Source organism: Lepus europaeus, chromosome 14 (assembly GCF_033115175.1).
Source record: "Lepus europaeus isolate LE1 chromosome 14, mLepTim1.pri, whole genome shotgun sequence".
NCBI lineage: Eukaryota > Metazoa > Chordata > Mammalia > Lagomorpha > Leporidae > Lepus > Lepus europaeus.
This window is the reverse complement of record NC_084840.1, coordinates 92912134-92928832: the sequence shown is the minus strand read 5'-3', so window position 1 is coordinate 92928832 and position 16699 is coordinate 92912134. Positions and strand designations below refer to the sequence as shown.

At 39.7% G+C, this 16699-nt stretch overlaps 1 protein-coding gene across 2 annotated transcripts in view; it reads right to left on the bottom strand.

Annotated features, from left to right (window-relative positions):
- The window catches only part of ANKRD26 (ankyrin repeat domain containing 26), a 111982-nt gene that overhangs the window by 65529 nt on the left and 29754 nt on the right, over positions 1-16699 (bottom strand). For both annotated transcript variants that reach the window (XM_062211142.1, XM_062211141.1), the window contains exons 10-12: positions 13537-13663; positions 3828-3889; positions 300-390 (exon numbers count right to left, since the gene is read on the bottom strand). In XM_062211142.1, the coding sequence (XP_062067126.1) occupies positions 300-390; positions 3828-3889; positions 13537-13663 (280 nt within the window). The remainder of the gene's footprint in view (positions 1-299; positions 391-3827; positions 3890-13536; positions 13664-16699) is intronic.

The window sequence follows — 16699 nt, the reverse complement described above, 5'->3', positions numbered from 1 at the left end:
CCTACTATGTATACCCGTTTCTCTTTCCTTCATTTCCACTGTACTCTCTGCCGTTCCCGTTCATTCTCTTCCTCCTTGCCTCCTGCTTATTTCCTGCCATTCTACAAGATCTGGCACTCACAAGTTAGTCTATTTGCTACATGTGGTAAGATATACAACCTATCGCCATCTCACTTCTCTTTTACCTCACTATGCATTTAATAGGTGACTTTCCTTGGTAGGCAGCTATACCTATCCGTGCTTTTATTTTGAATAAACATTCTGTCAAATGACTTTTTAAAATAAAACCCAGTTCTTACCGTCTTCTTCTTCTTCATGTACACTTTTTCTTCTTTGATCTGTGGCCTCAGATTGATCAACAGACTTCTGTGGAGGACTTTCAGAAATACTCTGTCAAAATTAACGTCAATGATGAGTTGGCATGAGATTTCCTAATCACTTACTATGAAAACTATCTGAAGTTCCTGTTTTAAAAAGCAAGTGGCTTAAAAACTAGAGGGCTGGTATGAAAACCAAAACATTTCAACAGAGAACCTCCTGTGTGCTCTGGAGACCAAGTCAACCTTGTCTTCATGTGTACTGACTCTAAACTGAGCTCAGGAGTCCAGAGGAAACTGCTCGAGAAGACATAATACATTTGCATATTTCCATAAGAATAACTCAAATTCTCTACATTCCGCACCAAAAATAAGAGGATATTTTAAAAAATACACATTTAAACAGATTCTTTAATATCTATAATTATAATACATTAAATATATTTCCAGTATTATAAACAGTTTTAGGATTAAATAAGATTATTTTGCATACAAAACATCAAAGTATATCTTGTGAAGTATAAACAAGACACTACAGAAGTTGCTTCATTTATATAAACAAGGTTTAGCAAAATTAAATATTTTTGATAACAATTTTAATGATAGGAAAATTGGTTGAATAAAACGACAACATAGTAAGCAAGACTTTTCTTTAGTTGTGCTTAAGTAACAGTAAGCAAACACTTGTATTAGATATAGTTGGCAACGTTCTCCACTATGAAATAACTTTAAAACAGGTGGAATGAGCCTTAATAAAAAGTGAAGAACATTTATTTATTAAGCATGTAAAGTGGGCCAGGCACTCAGTTGTTCATTTTCTTTTCTACATATTATAATATACAAATAATTATGAAGATGATTACACTGCTTTGTGCCTCCTGGTCATTCTGGGATGGTAAGAGGACAATGAGGAACTTAACAACATGCACTGTTTTCTCTGCCCAGAATGTCCTTCACTACCTGGCACAGCAATGGCCTTTGCTCATCCTCTAGCTGGCAGTTTAATGTCAGGTTCAGAAAGCTTCCTCTGACTTCTGAGCTCCATGCCCACTCTCCTCCCATCCTAACTTAAAGCTTCCTTAGTATTCTGTAACCTGTCTGTTTTCTTTATATGAAGCACTTAACAGTGACTTATAGGTGTTTGTTTTTCTCTTCCTATCAGTTTAGCAGAATTTATTTAAGGTCAAAACATTTAAAAATCCCAGAGCAGACTTAAGTGCCAAATCACTATATTCTTATGTGAAATTTTCAATAACAGTCTGCCAAAACTTATCATACCCCAGCTTAGAAACCCACAAGCTCTTTCTAACTTTCAGATTCTTTTTTTTTTTTTTTTTTGGTATTTTTGCTGCTTTATTGTCCTTGAAGTTTACAAAAAAAAGTACCTTATAATTTGTCACTGAATACCACTGTAATCATTTTGTCTTCTATTTGTATGTACAATTTACATTGTGTTTTCAATGTGTTTTCACGTGTCTTATCACATTTGTTCATTACATATACCTAAGAAGCAAATGATTTTTATGAATGAAGTCACTGACATTCAGTCACTTTTTCCAACCTCCCACAGGTAGTAAGAGACACATTGGGATACTAAGCCGTCTTTTAACTTCATCAACAGTGCTGGTTCCACCATGCAGCAGCTGCTTACATGTAAGCCATCAGGCCCTTCCTCTCTCTCCAGTCATCACTACAGAATAAGTCATCATTTTAAACTAATGTTAGTACATGCATGGCTACTAGAAAGCTATTCAATGCATTTTATTTTCTAAAATAGTTTCTTTTATTAAAATATCACTAATGCAAACTGTTGTTATCACAGTCCTATATACTATTCGCCATGCTCATCTTTTTCCTGAAAAGTTCCCTGCGGATGTATTCTTTTTTTTTTTTTTTGACAGGCAGAGTGGACAGTGAGACAGAGAGAGAGACAGAGAGAAAGGTCTTCTTTTTGCCATTGGTTCACCCTCCAATGGCCGCTGCGGCTGGCGCACCATGCTGATCCAAAGCCAGGAGCCAGGTGCTTCTCCTGGTCTCCCATGTGGGTGCAGGGGCCCAAGCACTTGGGCCATCCTCCACTGCACTCCCGGGCCACAGCAGAGAGCTGGCCTGGAAGAGGGGCAACCGGGACAGAATCCAGCGCCCTGACTGGGACTAGAACCCGGTGTGCTGGCGCCGCAGGCGGAGGAATAGCCTAGTGAGCTGCGGCGCCGGCCAATGGATGTATTCTTGACAATTCAAATACAACAATACTTTAAGTTTCCAGGCATTACCTTTTCAAGTTCCAAACTGTAGAAAGCTATAGTCCAAATTGTTTCTCTCAAAGTCTTATTAGATCTTTCATATGTCCATATATATATTATATATATGTATTATATATACTATATATATAATCATGCGTTTGGACATAGGTTAAGCTGGGATAATTCTTTAGTTTTTATTTATTTGTTACAAGGAAATCATGTAATTTTTTAAAATAAAAATCCCACTCATTTCCTGATTCTTTGTAAGAAAATCAGGGTAATCAAAACAACATGATGAAATGGCTGGAAACACCCAAACAAAACGCTATATTGCGTTCCCAACAATTTCTCACTTCATAGATCATATGTAGTTGGAGACACTTTGTGGCAAAGTAATACTGTCTCCATTGGGCACAATCTGACCCCGTTGTTTGCAGGACTTTTTAGAATGATCTCTTCGACATCATCTAATACAAGGTTCACATACTCATCAAAACCAGTGATGCAGCCTTCCATCCACATATTCACTTGCTCATAGAGCCACACCGGAATCTGAAATCTCTTCTGCACATTTTGGCACTGGCCACAGTACACTATGGTGGAATCATAAAGACCGTAAGAACCAACATGCGCCCTCCAGAAGGAAGAACTGGAAGCAGAAGTTTTCTTTACTTCTCAGATGACCTTAATTTCCGAATCCAAACTGATTCCTTGTGAAGTCTGAGCACTATTCCTTTTGCCCTATGCTATATGCCTTCACTAAACAAATCCTGCAAATTAGTAGTACTACAGCAAGCAGCAGGAATATACTTAGCATGTAATTACATTACTAATTATGGGCTAAAAATGTAAGGAAATAATTCCTTATGGGCATATACAAAGGTGAGAAAGGAGAGTTCCCTTCCTGGCCATTTGGTCTAGCAGTTACAATGCCAGTTAGGATGTGCGCATCCCATACTGGAGAACCTGGGGTCAATTCCAGCTCTGGCTCCTGATTCAGGTTCCTGCTAGTGCATACCTAGGAAGGCAGAGGGCAATGACTCAAGTCATTGGGTCCCTGTTACCCACAACAGACACCTGAATCAAGTTTTCAGCTCTTGTTTTAGGCTTAGCCTAAACACTACCCCTGCAGATATTTTGGGAGTAAATCAATAGATCAAAGCTCTCTGTATGTCTCTGCTTCTCTAATAATTTTTAAAAACAGAAAAAAAAAAAATCCCTTCATTTTAACATCGATCAATGACTATATTAAAAATAGTGACAGTACCTCAGAATCCCAAGGAGAATCTATGTCTTCCTCTTCTCCAAATCCTAATGCAGACATCATATCTATAAAAGTAGCCACAAAGCAATTAATGAAAACATTTATTACTGAGAATTTTAAATAAATATGCTTATCAACTCCATTCATGAATATTCTAGTAAAATAAAAGTAATAGCAAGAATGAATCTCAGAGGGTTGAGCAGTTCCAGGAAGATGTTGATAATACAAAGACAGCAAAAGAAAAAATATTAAAAAGAGTTGTTTTTTCAAATTCTGTAAAGAATTTCATGGTATTTTGATAGGCATTGCACTCAATCTGTAGATTGCTTCAAGTTGTATAGACATTTTAACAATATTAGTTCTTGTAACACATAAACAAGGAATATTTTTCCATAAGCCACAGCCTTCAGTGCCAGCATCCCATGTGGAGGCTGGTTCAAGTCCTACCTGATTTCAAAGTATACTATAAAGCTAGGAATTAATACACCATGGTACTGGCACAAAAATTGACACATGGATCAACAGAAAAGAATAGAGACCCCAGAAACTAATCCACATCTATATGAAACCAATTGGTTTTTGACAAAGGTACCAAGAACATACCTTGGAGAAAGAACAGTCTTTTTAATAAATTGTACTAGCAAAACTGAACACACACGAATGAAATTAGATTCCTAACCTCTCACCATATACAAAAGTCAACTCAAGGTGGATCAAACACCTAAATTTAAGACCTAAAACTGAAACTACTGGAAGAAAAAAAGGGAACACTTCAAGACATGGGTGTAGGCAATGATTTTTTGGAGAACTTAAAAGTACAGGCAACGGTGATCACTGACATCATAAATAAGAGTGCCAATTGTTCAATCAATAGGAGTCACTGTGCACTTGTTCCTCATGTAGGACCTCTGTCCTTAATAAGTTGTACTATGAGAATTAATGGTAAAACTTGTACTCAAACAGTACTTTATACTTTGTGTGTCTCTGTGGGTGCAAACTGTTGAAATCTTCACTTAGTATAGAGTTGATCTTCTGTATATAAAAATAATTAAAAATGAGTCTTAATACAGAATGGGATGGGAGAGGGAGTAGGTGGTGGAATGCAGGTGGGGCTGGGAGGGTGCATAAGGGGGGAAGAACTGCTATATTCCAAAAGTTGTACCTATGAAATTTATATTTATTAAATAAAAGCTTTCTAAAAAAAAAAAGTACAGGCAACAAAAGAGAAACAAAAGGCAAACTCAAAAGCTTCTGCACAGCAAAGGAAACATTTAATAAAGTGAAAAGATAGCTGACAGAATGGGAGAAAAATATTCACAAGTTACTTATCTGACAAAGGATTAATATGGAGAATATATCAGGAACTCACAAAACTTAAGAAAAAAAATTAACCAATCCTGTTAAGAAACGGGCCAAGGACTGAAGAGACAGTTCTTCTTTCTTTAGAGAAAGAAGAAATACAAATGCACAATAAACAGATGATGAAAACGTGCAACATCACTAGCCATTAGGGAAACGAAAGCAAAACCACAGATTTATCACCTCACCCCTGTCGGTGCCTGTGCTGCCGAAGGAAGCACAACCTCACCCCTGTTAGAGCAGCTATCACTAAGAAGACAGAAAGTAAGAAATGCTGGCAAGGATGTGGCAAAAGGGGAGTTCTTATAAACTAGCGGAATGAATGTAAATTAGTACAACCACTAAAGAAAACAGTATGGAGATTTCTTTAAAAACTAGAAATGCAATTGGCATATTGTGATGCCCCTCTCTGAGCAAAGAAAAAACCTAAAGGTACACTGACAAAGGACTTCTAAAACAAGGGAAGGAGAACGCAGCAGTGGCAGCATCTGTTTGCTGGCACAGGGGAACGAGCCAACGCACTAACGTGCTAAGAGGCTTTCAGAGGAGGAAACTTACAGCATCAACATCAATGTATCAATAAACCCACCCACAACTCTGTGGCCTTGGAGCATTCAATCAAATTATACGTAATTACAGCTAAATAAGTATGTATACATAAACAAAAGTTGTCTATAAAGGGTATATAAGGTAACACTCTACTCTAGTCCAGATTCAGACTTTGGATAAAAATCCTCTGGGCCTGCCAGTGTAAAACTAAAAGGTTTACTGTCCATAAAAGCTAAAGCCTTGGCATCCTGCCTCTCTGTCTGAGAACCCTGCTACAGTATGATCCAGCACTCCCACTACAGGGTATATATCCAGAAAACATGAAGTTAGTATATCAATGACATATTGGCTCCACCCACATTTATTATAGCATTATTTACAATAGTCAAAATATGGAATCAACCAAGGTATCCATCATTAGATGAACAGATAATTCTGGAATTTGGGGGGACAAATGGTGGATTAGGGAGCAGCACACTTCACAGGGCTAATGAGAAACAGTGAGGAGAAGCACAGGAGATACACTCAACAGAGATTAGGAAAGAAAACCACTTGGGAAGCCGCAATGAAGAAGGGAAACCAGCTGGAGCTGGCATGGTGAGTGAGCTCACCCATAGAGCAGGGTAAACCAAGGCCAGTAGCATTTTGAGACAAGGGGTAGGGAGCAGGACAGACCATCGAGAATCCCAGGGAGCCCGTGGTTGCTGGTAGCCACCTGAAGTCCAAGTAGGAGTGGAGAAAGGGGCTAACTCAAAACAATCTCTCTGAAACAAAACTCGCGACCCGCAGAGACAGGGTGGACGCCATTTAAAATCAGGCTTCAACCAGGGAAGCTTGCAGGTGCGCACATAACAGCCCAATGAGATGGCGTCTAAACGCAGCGCAGCCAGCAGTGGGTAGGCCTTACGCCAGTGACTGCAGCTAGGAACGGAGGGTGTGGCCCGCAGCCACTGTCTCTCAGAAATTATCTGGGAAGTGTTAGGTGACTGCCAGAGGCAGGGGGTGCCTGCGATGGCAAAGTCTGGGAAACCTATGGTGCTGAGACCTTGGTGCCGAGGTGGCTACAGGAAAAGCTGCAGGGCATAGCTGAAATCCTTACCCAGGAAACCCCCCCTCCCAAGCACAGACCAGAGCCCCCAGGCCATACCTCCACATACCTCCTTGTATTCACCTAAAGGGCAGACATTCCAGGAAGCTGCAGAAGCATAGCACCCCTACCACACCCCCCAAAAAAATCTAACGGAAGAAAAAATAAAAAATAATTTCTTTTTTTTTTTTTGGACAGGCAGAGTTATAGACAGTGAGAGAGAGACAGAGAGAAAGGTCTTCCTTCAGAAGGTTCACACCCCACCCCACCCCCCGACGATCCGAAGCCAGGAGCCAGGTGCTTCCTCTTGGTCTCCCATGCGAGTGCAGGGCCCAAGCACTTGGGCCATCCTCCACTGCCTTCCCGGGCCACAGCAGAAAGCTGGATTGGAAGAGGAACAAGCAGGACAGAATCCAGCGCCCCGACCGGGACTAGAACCCGGGGTGCCGGCGCCGCAGGTGGAGGATTAGCCTAGTGAGCTGTGACGCCAGCCAAAAATAATTTCAAAAAAAAAAAAAAAAAAAAGAACTGAAACCAAAGCAACAAGAATAAGGAAGTAACAATGAACCCCCCAGAGGAACACAACAACACTACAATATTAGAATGCAAAGATGAAGAGATCGAGGAAATGCCAGAAATGGAATGTGGAAAATTAATCATTAATTTTTTAAAAAATCAGAAACAAATCCACGAACTAAAGAAAATTATACAAGACATGAATGAAATTTTTTCCCAGGAAACTGAGTATATAAAGAGAAATCAAAATGAATCTTAGAAATGAAGAATTAAATGGATCAAATAAAAAATGTGGTGGAAAGTACTAACAGCAGTCTTGATGAGGCAGAAAAAAATATCCAAATTAGAAGACAAACCTTCAGAAATCTTACCATCAGACAAAAAAAAAAAAAAAAAAGAAGAAAATAGAAAACTTATAAACAGTGTTGGAGACCCATGGGATATGACCAAACATGTGGGTCTTAGGAGTTTCTGAATTTAGGAGCAGTAAGAGAGAAGGGAATAGAAAGCCCATTAGTGAAAAAATTACAGAAAGCGTCCCCAATTTGGAGAAGGAAAGGAATGTTCAAATAGAGGAAGCACACAGAACTCCTAACAGACATGACCAGGAAAGATCTTCCCCATGACGTATTGTAGTCAAACTCTCCACAATAAAACATAAAGAAAAGATTCTAAAATGGGCACGAGAAAACACTACAAAACTTTCAGAGGACTGCCAATTAGAGATTCTCATCAGCTGACTTCTCATCAGGAACCATACACGCTAGAAGGGAATGGTGAGATATAACTCAAATCTTAAAAGAAAAAAACTGCCAACTAGAACACTATACCCCAAAAAGCTTGCATTTATAAATGAAGGTGAAATAAAGACCTTCCATAACAAACAGAAATTGAAATAATCTGTTGACACTCATGCAACCCTGGTATTGCCATCCTAATATCAGACAAAATAGACTTTAACATAGCAACTATTAAAAGAGACAAAGGACACTATGTAATGATTAAGAGATCAATTCAACAGGAAGATGTGACTATTATAAACAGACTTGCACCCAATTACAGGGTGCCTGGTTGCTTAAAAAATGTTAAGAGACCTAAAGGGAGACATAAATACCAATAAAGTAGGAATGAGAGACTTCAATACCCCACATTCAGCAAAGGACAGATCAACCAGATAGGAATTCAGCAAAGAAACAACAGAGTTAATCGACATTACAGACCAAATGGACCAGCAGATATCTACAGAACCTTTCAAACCCACAATGGCAGAATACACATTCTTCTCACCGGTGCATGGAACTCTTCCTAGGATAGATCATATGCTCGATCACAAAGCAAGCCAGCAAATTCAAAAAACCTGAAATCATTCCATGCACCTTCTCTGAACACAATGGTATAGAAGCTGGAAACCAACAACTCAAAAATCTCTAGAACATATGTAACCACATGGAGACTGAACAACACACTCCTGAATGAACAATGGGTCATACAAGAAATCAAAAGAAAAATCAAAAAATTTCTGGAAACAAATGACGATGACAACACATCATACCAAAACCTAAGGGGGCTGGCACCGCGGCTCACTTGGCTAATCCTCTGCCTGCAGTGGCAGCACCCCAGGTTCTAGTCCCGGTTGGGGCGCCGGATTCTGTCCCGGTTGCTCCTCTTCCAGGTCAGCTCTCTGCTGGGGCCCAGGAAGGCAGTGGAGGATGGCCCAAGTGCTTGGGCCCTGCACCCGCATGGGAGACCAGGAGGAAGCACCTGGCTCCTGGCTTCGGATTGGCACAGTGCGCCAGCCGTGGTGGCCATTTGGGGGTGAACCAATGGAAAAGGAAGACCTTTCTCTCTGTCTCTCTTTCTCTCACTGTCTAACTCTGCCTGTCAAAAACAAAACAAAACAAAAACCTAAGGGATACAGCAAAAGCAGTGTTAACAGGGAAGTTCATAGCAATCAATGCCTACATGAGGAAACTGGAAAGACACCAAATAAATGAGCTATCAATGCATCTAAAGGAGCTAGAATACCAACAACAAATCAAATCCAAAACAAGGAGGAAAGAAATAATTAAATTAGAGAAGAAATAAAAAATAAAAACAAAAAAAAAAATAAAAAGATAAGTGAAACGAAAAGCTGGTTTCTGGAAAAATAAAAATAAAAAAAATGACATACCATTGGCCTAGCTAACCAAAAAAAAAGAAGGAGGGAGAGGACCCAAATCAATAAAATCAGATCAGAGATGAAAAAGGAAATGTAACAACAGACACCACACAAATAAAAAGAATCATCAGAAAATTACAACAAAGAGCTAGCTATACACTAACAAATCAGGGAAAGAGAAAGTCAAACGATCCCTAATTGCAGATGACAGAATCCTATATATATGGGATCCAAAAGACTCCACTAAGAGACTATTTAGAACTCACAGAAGAGTTTGGTAAAGTAGCAGGATATAAAATCCACACACAAAAATCAATAGCCTTTGTATACACAGCGCCAAGAGTGAGAAAGAACTTTAAAATCAATTCCATTCGCAACAGCTACAATAAAAATCAAATACCTGGAATAAATTTAACCAAGGATGTCAAAGATCTCTGTGGTGAGAATTAAAAAACATTAAAAAAAAAAAAAAGAAATAGAAGAAGATATAAAAAAATGGAAAAATCTTCCATGTTCATGGATTGGAAGAATCAATATAATCAAAATGTCTATACTACTGAAAGCAATCTATAGAGTCAATGCAATACCAATCAAAATACCAAGGTCATTCTTCTCAGATACAGAAAAAATGATGCTGAAATTCATATGGAAACACAGGTGACCCTAAATAGCTAAAGCAATTTTATGCAAAAACAAACAAACAAAAAAACCAAAGATGGAGACATCACAATACCTGATTTCAAGACATACTTTAGGGCAGTTATAACCAAAACAACCTGGTCCTGGTACAAAAACAGAAGGACTGTCCAATAGAAGAGAATAAAACACCAGAAATCAACCCAAGCCATCTACAACCAATTAATCTTCGAGAAAGGAGGTAAAACCAACCTCTTGAACAAGGACAGTCTCTTCAACAAATGGTGCTGGGAAATCTGATCTCCATATGCAGAAGCATGAAGAAAGACCCCTACCTTATGCCTTATACAAAACTCTACTCAAAATGAATTAAAGACCTAAATCTATGGTCTGATACCATCAAATTATTAAAGAACATGGGGAAACCCTGCAAGACATTGGCACAGGCAGAGAGTTCTTGCAAAAGACCTCAGAGGCACAGGCAATCAAAGCCAAAATTAACAAATGGGATTACATCAAATCAAGAAGTTTCTGTATAGCAAAAGAAGCACTCAGGAAAGTGAAGAAGCAACTGACAGAATGGGAGAAATTATTTGCAAACTATACAATTGATAAAGGATTTAACCAGAATATATAAAGAGATCAAGAAACTCAACAATAAAACAAACAACCCACTTAAGAGATGGGCAAAGGCCTTAAACAGACATTTTTCAAAAGGAGGAAATCCAAACGCCTAACAGACACATGATAAAATGCTCAGGATCACTAGCCATCAGGGAAATGCAAATCAAAACCACAATGAGGTTTCACCTCACCCCCAGTTAGAAGGGCTTCCACCCAGAAATCAACAAACAACAAATACTGGTGAGGATGTGGGGACAAAGGTACACTAGTCCACTATTGGTGGCAATGTAAACTGTTAAAGCCACTATGGAAGACAGTATGGAAATACCTCAGAAATCTGAATATAGAACTACCATATGATCTTGCCATCCCACTCCTGGGAATTTACTCAAATGAAATGAAATCAGCATATGAAAGAGGTATCTGTACCCCATGTTCATTGCAGCTCAATTCACAATAGCTAAGACATGGAATCAACTCAAATGCTGGACAGCTGAAGACTGGATAAAGAAATTATGGGATATGTGCACTATGGAATACTACACAGTGGTAAAAAAAAATAAACAAAAAGGAAACGAAATCAGGTCATTTCCAACAAAATGTATGAAATAGGAAAACATCATACTTAATGAAATAAGCCAGTCCCAAAGGGACAAAATACCATATGTTCTCCCTGACCTGGGATAACTAATACAGCACCTAAAAGGCAATCTGTAGAAGTGAAATTGACATTTGAGAAGCAATGACTTTGAACAGTTCTTGTCTTGACTTTTGAGAACAGTTTTCATTCACATATCTGTTGAACTCTTTACTCAACATAGAGATAACTGTATGTGTATAATGTTAATTGAAAATAGATCTTAGTAAAAAACAAGAGGGGGAATAAGAGAGGGAGGAGGAAGAGGGTTGGGAGGATGGGCACAATGGGAAGAATCACCATGTTCCTAAAGTTGTATGTATGAAATGTGTGCAAACTTGTAACTGTAAAATTGTACAGTTCAGCATACATTTTTATGGACTTACTTCTATGGGTACAGTTTAAAAACTTGCCATGGGACTCCAAATCCCCGTAAGTGGTTGGTGGGGAGCATTTTAAGTGTTAACATGATCACTGGGAAAGCATTAAGCATTAAAGTCATCATACAGATAGGATGAAGTGTTAAAACAATCATACAAATAGGATTAAATGTTTGGTAATAAAAATAGAATTAAAAAGGCATGACCACTCCAACTTGGGAACCAGACAACACAGCAGACTAACAAAAGACAATTGCTTAAAGTAGTACTTTAACTTCAGAATCAGCACTTAGGGCATTCTGGTCTGGCTGAAAAGCCCACAAGAGCATTTCAGGCATGGAAAGTCAAGACACTGGGGAAAAATGTATCCTACATGAAGGACCTCTGTGGGAGAGACCACACTGAAAAAAAGTAGCCATCAAAGAAGGAGGTACTTTTCCCTGAAGGGAGGAGAGAACTTCTACTTTGCTTATGATCTTGTCTAAATACAGAAAGAATTTTTGGGTACAAAAGGCTTCCACAGCCTAGACAGCTCATGTCAAGAGCCTCAGGTGATCACTGACATCATACATTAGAATGTTGGTTGTTAAATTAACAAGAGGAGTCACTGTCAAACTTCCCATTCAGGACCTCTGTCCTCAAAGTTGTATTATGAGAGTTAACTGTAAAACTTGTTTTCAAAGATTTACTTCATTTTACTGTATTAAGTAAAGGATATTCTTATGTCTCATAAGTTTTAGATAAGCTTAGGGGCCCAACGCCATTGCTTGTTTCCTTAGGGACTTCTTCAATTAATGATAAAACTTGTTCTCAAAGAAAAAAAGTGTATTATTTCAAAAATTAAAAACAGGAAAGGAAGTAGGAGGAAGGGTGGGAGTGAGGGAAGGAGGGTGGATGGGGTGGCAAGTCTCATTATGAAGATAACTGAAAATGAATCTTGATGTGAATGGGATGGGAGAGGGAGCAGGAGACGGGAGGGTTGCAGGTGCGAGGGAGGTTATGGGGGGGGGGGGAACCACTGTAATCCAAAAGCTATACTTTGGAAATTTATATTTATTAAATAAAAATTTTTAAAAAGTGTCATTATAGTACTTAAAAGTGTATATATGAGATACATGAAATTTGTTCCATTCATATAAATTTAAAATTTTAATAAAACTAAAAAAAAAGAAAATGGGATATATATATTCACAATGTAATATTTAGCCATACAAAAATGAAATCCTATGATTTGCAGCATAACAGATGGAACTGGGGGACATTGTGTTAAATGAAATAAGCCAGACCCAGAAAGACAAATGCATATTCTCACTCATATGTAGAGACTAGAAACAATCAAGCCCAAAAGGTCAATCTGAACAGAGAACGGTGATTACCAGAGGCCAGGAGGGACACGGGGGAGTACAGGGGGTTTGGATAGCGGGTACCAAATCAAGAGTTAGAAGGAATGAGCTCCTAGTGTCGTACAGCACAGCAAGGAGACTATAGTTCACAATAACTTGGTGGATATTTTATCAACAAATATAAGAAAGAAGCTAGAAGCCTCCAAACGTAAAGTAAAGAAGGGGAACACTGATTACCCTGTTTGGACTAGTACACATTGTATACATGTACTGTGTATACATACACAGTTGCACTGTGGCCCATAAATATACATGCAGATTAATAAAAAAATTTAAAAAGTAATGTATTTGGGTCTATATACTTTACTTTTTACAAAAGCATTTAATCGTAAAAAATTTTTCATGACTATATATACAACTTACCTCTTCTATTACTTTTGTGGACTTCATCAATATGAGATAATCCATCATTATTTGTTTGCTCTTGGGGGACACTTTCAGTGTCAATGTCATTTTCCTTTTTCCCAATTTCTGGCCTTGTCTTTTCTTCCTATAAGAAAAAGAAAGCACAACTTCAGAAAAGATATTCACTTGTTCAGCCACTCACCTAGCAAGACAGCAAACATTTATTGTGTTTATCAAAATCAAAGGCACTACCCTAAGAACAGCTGACGATATAGACAGAAGACATTCAAGTGAGGGGAGAGATGTACAGAACCAAATAAGAACAGGCAAGTATACTTTACTAGCTGTGCAACTGAAGTGAACAAAGGACATAAAAGCGGAGAAAGTGAGTTCTACCTGGGAAAGAAAGACAGACCAAGTAGAAGGGAAGGTGTGAAGGGCACTCTAGAATGAAGTACGAAACATGGCCAAGGAGGGATACCCAACTAATGGGGTAAAAATGGACTACATTTATTGGGAATGGGAGAGGCATAAACAAAAAATTCAGAGCCAAACCACAAGAGTGGTGGCATGCTAGAATATAAACTCTCCTCTTTAAATGAGGGTCCACTCAATTAGCAGTTGAGTTATTTCATCATCAATCCACCTTAGAAAAGTCTTCCTGAAATAAATAAATAAATAAATAAATAAATAAATAAAAGTCTTTCTGACAGAAGTATAAAGGTAGATGATAATGAGTCCAATTGGAGACATATCAAATTTGAGACACTCAAGATACATCTGGATAAATACATTTGGAGTAGAAGTAGTGGACCATTCAGGAACAGGATATGGTATTAAGATAAATAGTTGTAAAATACTCTAAACTGATATAACTATATAGAAATTTTCCAAATAAAAATAAAAATAGGAGAAAAAAACATGACTTAGTTTTCCTATCATATATATTCACATTTGTTTCAAGAATATAAAATACACTTTTGCTAGTGATGCAAATATTTATTTCTGAAATATTAGGATAATACACATTTTTCAATTCAATGGAAAGATTTAATTTCACTTAAGTGTATTTTTCAGGATTGAAGAATTTCTGCTTGATTTTACTTAATTACTTTCATCTCTATCACATCATTCTGTTAGAATACTGAATCATTTCTCTGTGTTCTCTCAAATTGTGTAGTTTTCTTAAAAAAGCTACTTTGAAATCTTCATCCGAGCATTTAGGAATTCTAGTTCCTAGAGGGGCTGGTTTCTGGCACCCCATTTTGTTCTTTAGGTAGAGTCATAATTCACTGGAGCTTCCTGATACTAGTTGGATCATGATACCATCTGTGCATTGAAGGTGACCTTGTGGCTGTCGTTGTAGAAACTAGAAGCAGCCTGTTCTCTGCTGAGGTGGGCTCGCTGCAAGGTGCTGCCCCTAGCACTGGTGCTGCTGGCTGGAGTATACGACAGCTCAACCAGGAACACAGAACACCACTGGGCACTAAAGCAGATGCAAAGGTTCTGTCTTCAGGTACTGGTCTGGGGAGAGGGACCATTAGAATCTGCTCTCTATTGGGTTTTATCAGCCTGGCACTCAGTTCCAAAACATTCCTGTGTTTCCTTGTATTCTCCAGGAGGTAGGAGGGATGACTGACTGAGCTCCTCAGCTCCTCAGGCAGGCCCCAGGTAGTCACAAGTGGGTCTCACAGTCACCAGGCCCCGTGCAATCTTGAGGGTGCACTTCAGGCTGATAGGAGGGTCCGGTGGTGCTACATGCCAAAACAAGTCTGTCTCTCCAGAGCTCAGGACCCTCTACCTGATACTGGGGCAAGTCCATAGACTCTATCCACAGGCACTGGCCTAGGGATTCAAACTCCCTGGATCTGCTGACCATTGGACTTACCAGCCCAGCTGATTTCCAACACACAGCCCCTTGGCCTCCTGCTGTCTGCTAAAGGTTGGAAGAAGGTGATAAAGACAGCTCCCAAGGCACCCATATTGGGTAGTCATACCTGGGTCGCACAGTTCCTGGGCCCCAAAAAGTCCCAGGAAGGACCTCTAGGCCCACCTAAGTGGGTGATGACACCCACCCAAATGAGTCCAATCCTCTGGAGCACAGATATCAACCTGCTGCTGGACAAGTCTAGAGGCTCAGGCCAGGAGCACCGGCTGGCTGCTGGGGCCTTTGGGCTTCATCAAGTGGCAGGTCTCAGCACTGAAGGCCTGGATCTGAGCTCCAAGGTGTGCTGCTAAGCTCCCTCTCCTGGCATCTCTGTGTGGCTCAAATTTCATTTTCTGCAGGCAGTTGTGTGAAGGATGGTAGAGATTTCGTGGCTGCAGAAGATGGGGGCAGGGGTTGAATGGCTCAGCCCATATTTTTTTAACAGTGGGCCTAGCACTGGGATCGGTTCACTCTCATTCTCCAAAGAGGCATCTCCTTAGGCTGTGCTCCTTGGAACTGGGAGACAGGTGACACAGGCAACTCTTCAATTTTTTTTTTTTTTTATAGGCAGAGTGGATAGTGAGAGAGAGACAGAGAGAAAGGTCTTCCTTTTTGCCGTTGGTTCACCCTCCAATGGCCGTTGCGGCCGGCGCATCTCGCTGATCCAAAGCCAGGAGCCAGGCGCTTCTCCTGGTCTCCCATGCGGGTGCAGGACCCAAGGACTTGGGCCATCCTCCACTGCCTTCCCGGGCCATAGCAGAGAGCTGGCCTGGAAGAGGGGCAACCGGGACAGAATCCGGCGCCCTGACCGGGACTAGAACCCGGTGTGCCGGCGCCGCAAGGCGGAGGATTAGCCTGTTAAGCCACGGCACCGGCCGCAACTCTTCAATTTAACTTTTGTTCCGATTACAAGAAGATGAGGTACTGTGGTATCTCACCTGGTTTCTGGTAGATCTTGTTAAGGTGACTTGGTGCATGGACAGCTGTCCACACTGGTTTCTCTAGGAGGAGATGGTCACTAGATCTTCCTACTCAGCCACCACGATGGCTCTTGCCCTTCGTAAATGAATTCTCCCCATCATTCTCCCTTGTCATCCTCATATTTGTCAAGCTCTTCTTTTGGGTTGCTATCTAATTCTCAGCTTCCATAATGGCTTACTGAAGAACTGCTTACTGCCATTGGCTTTTATAAATCTCAATCTTGTACATATATCTGCCTTGATTGCACATGGGTTTTCCATGATCTTGAGCACT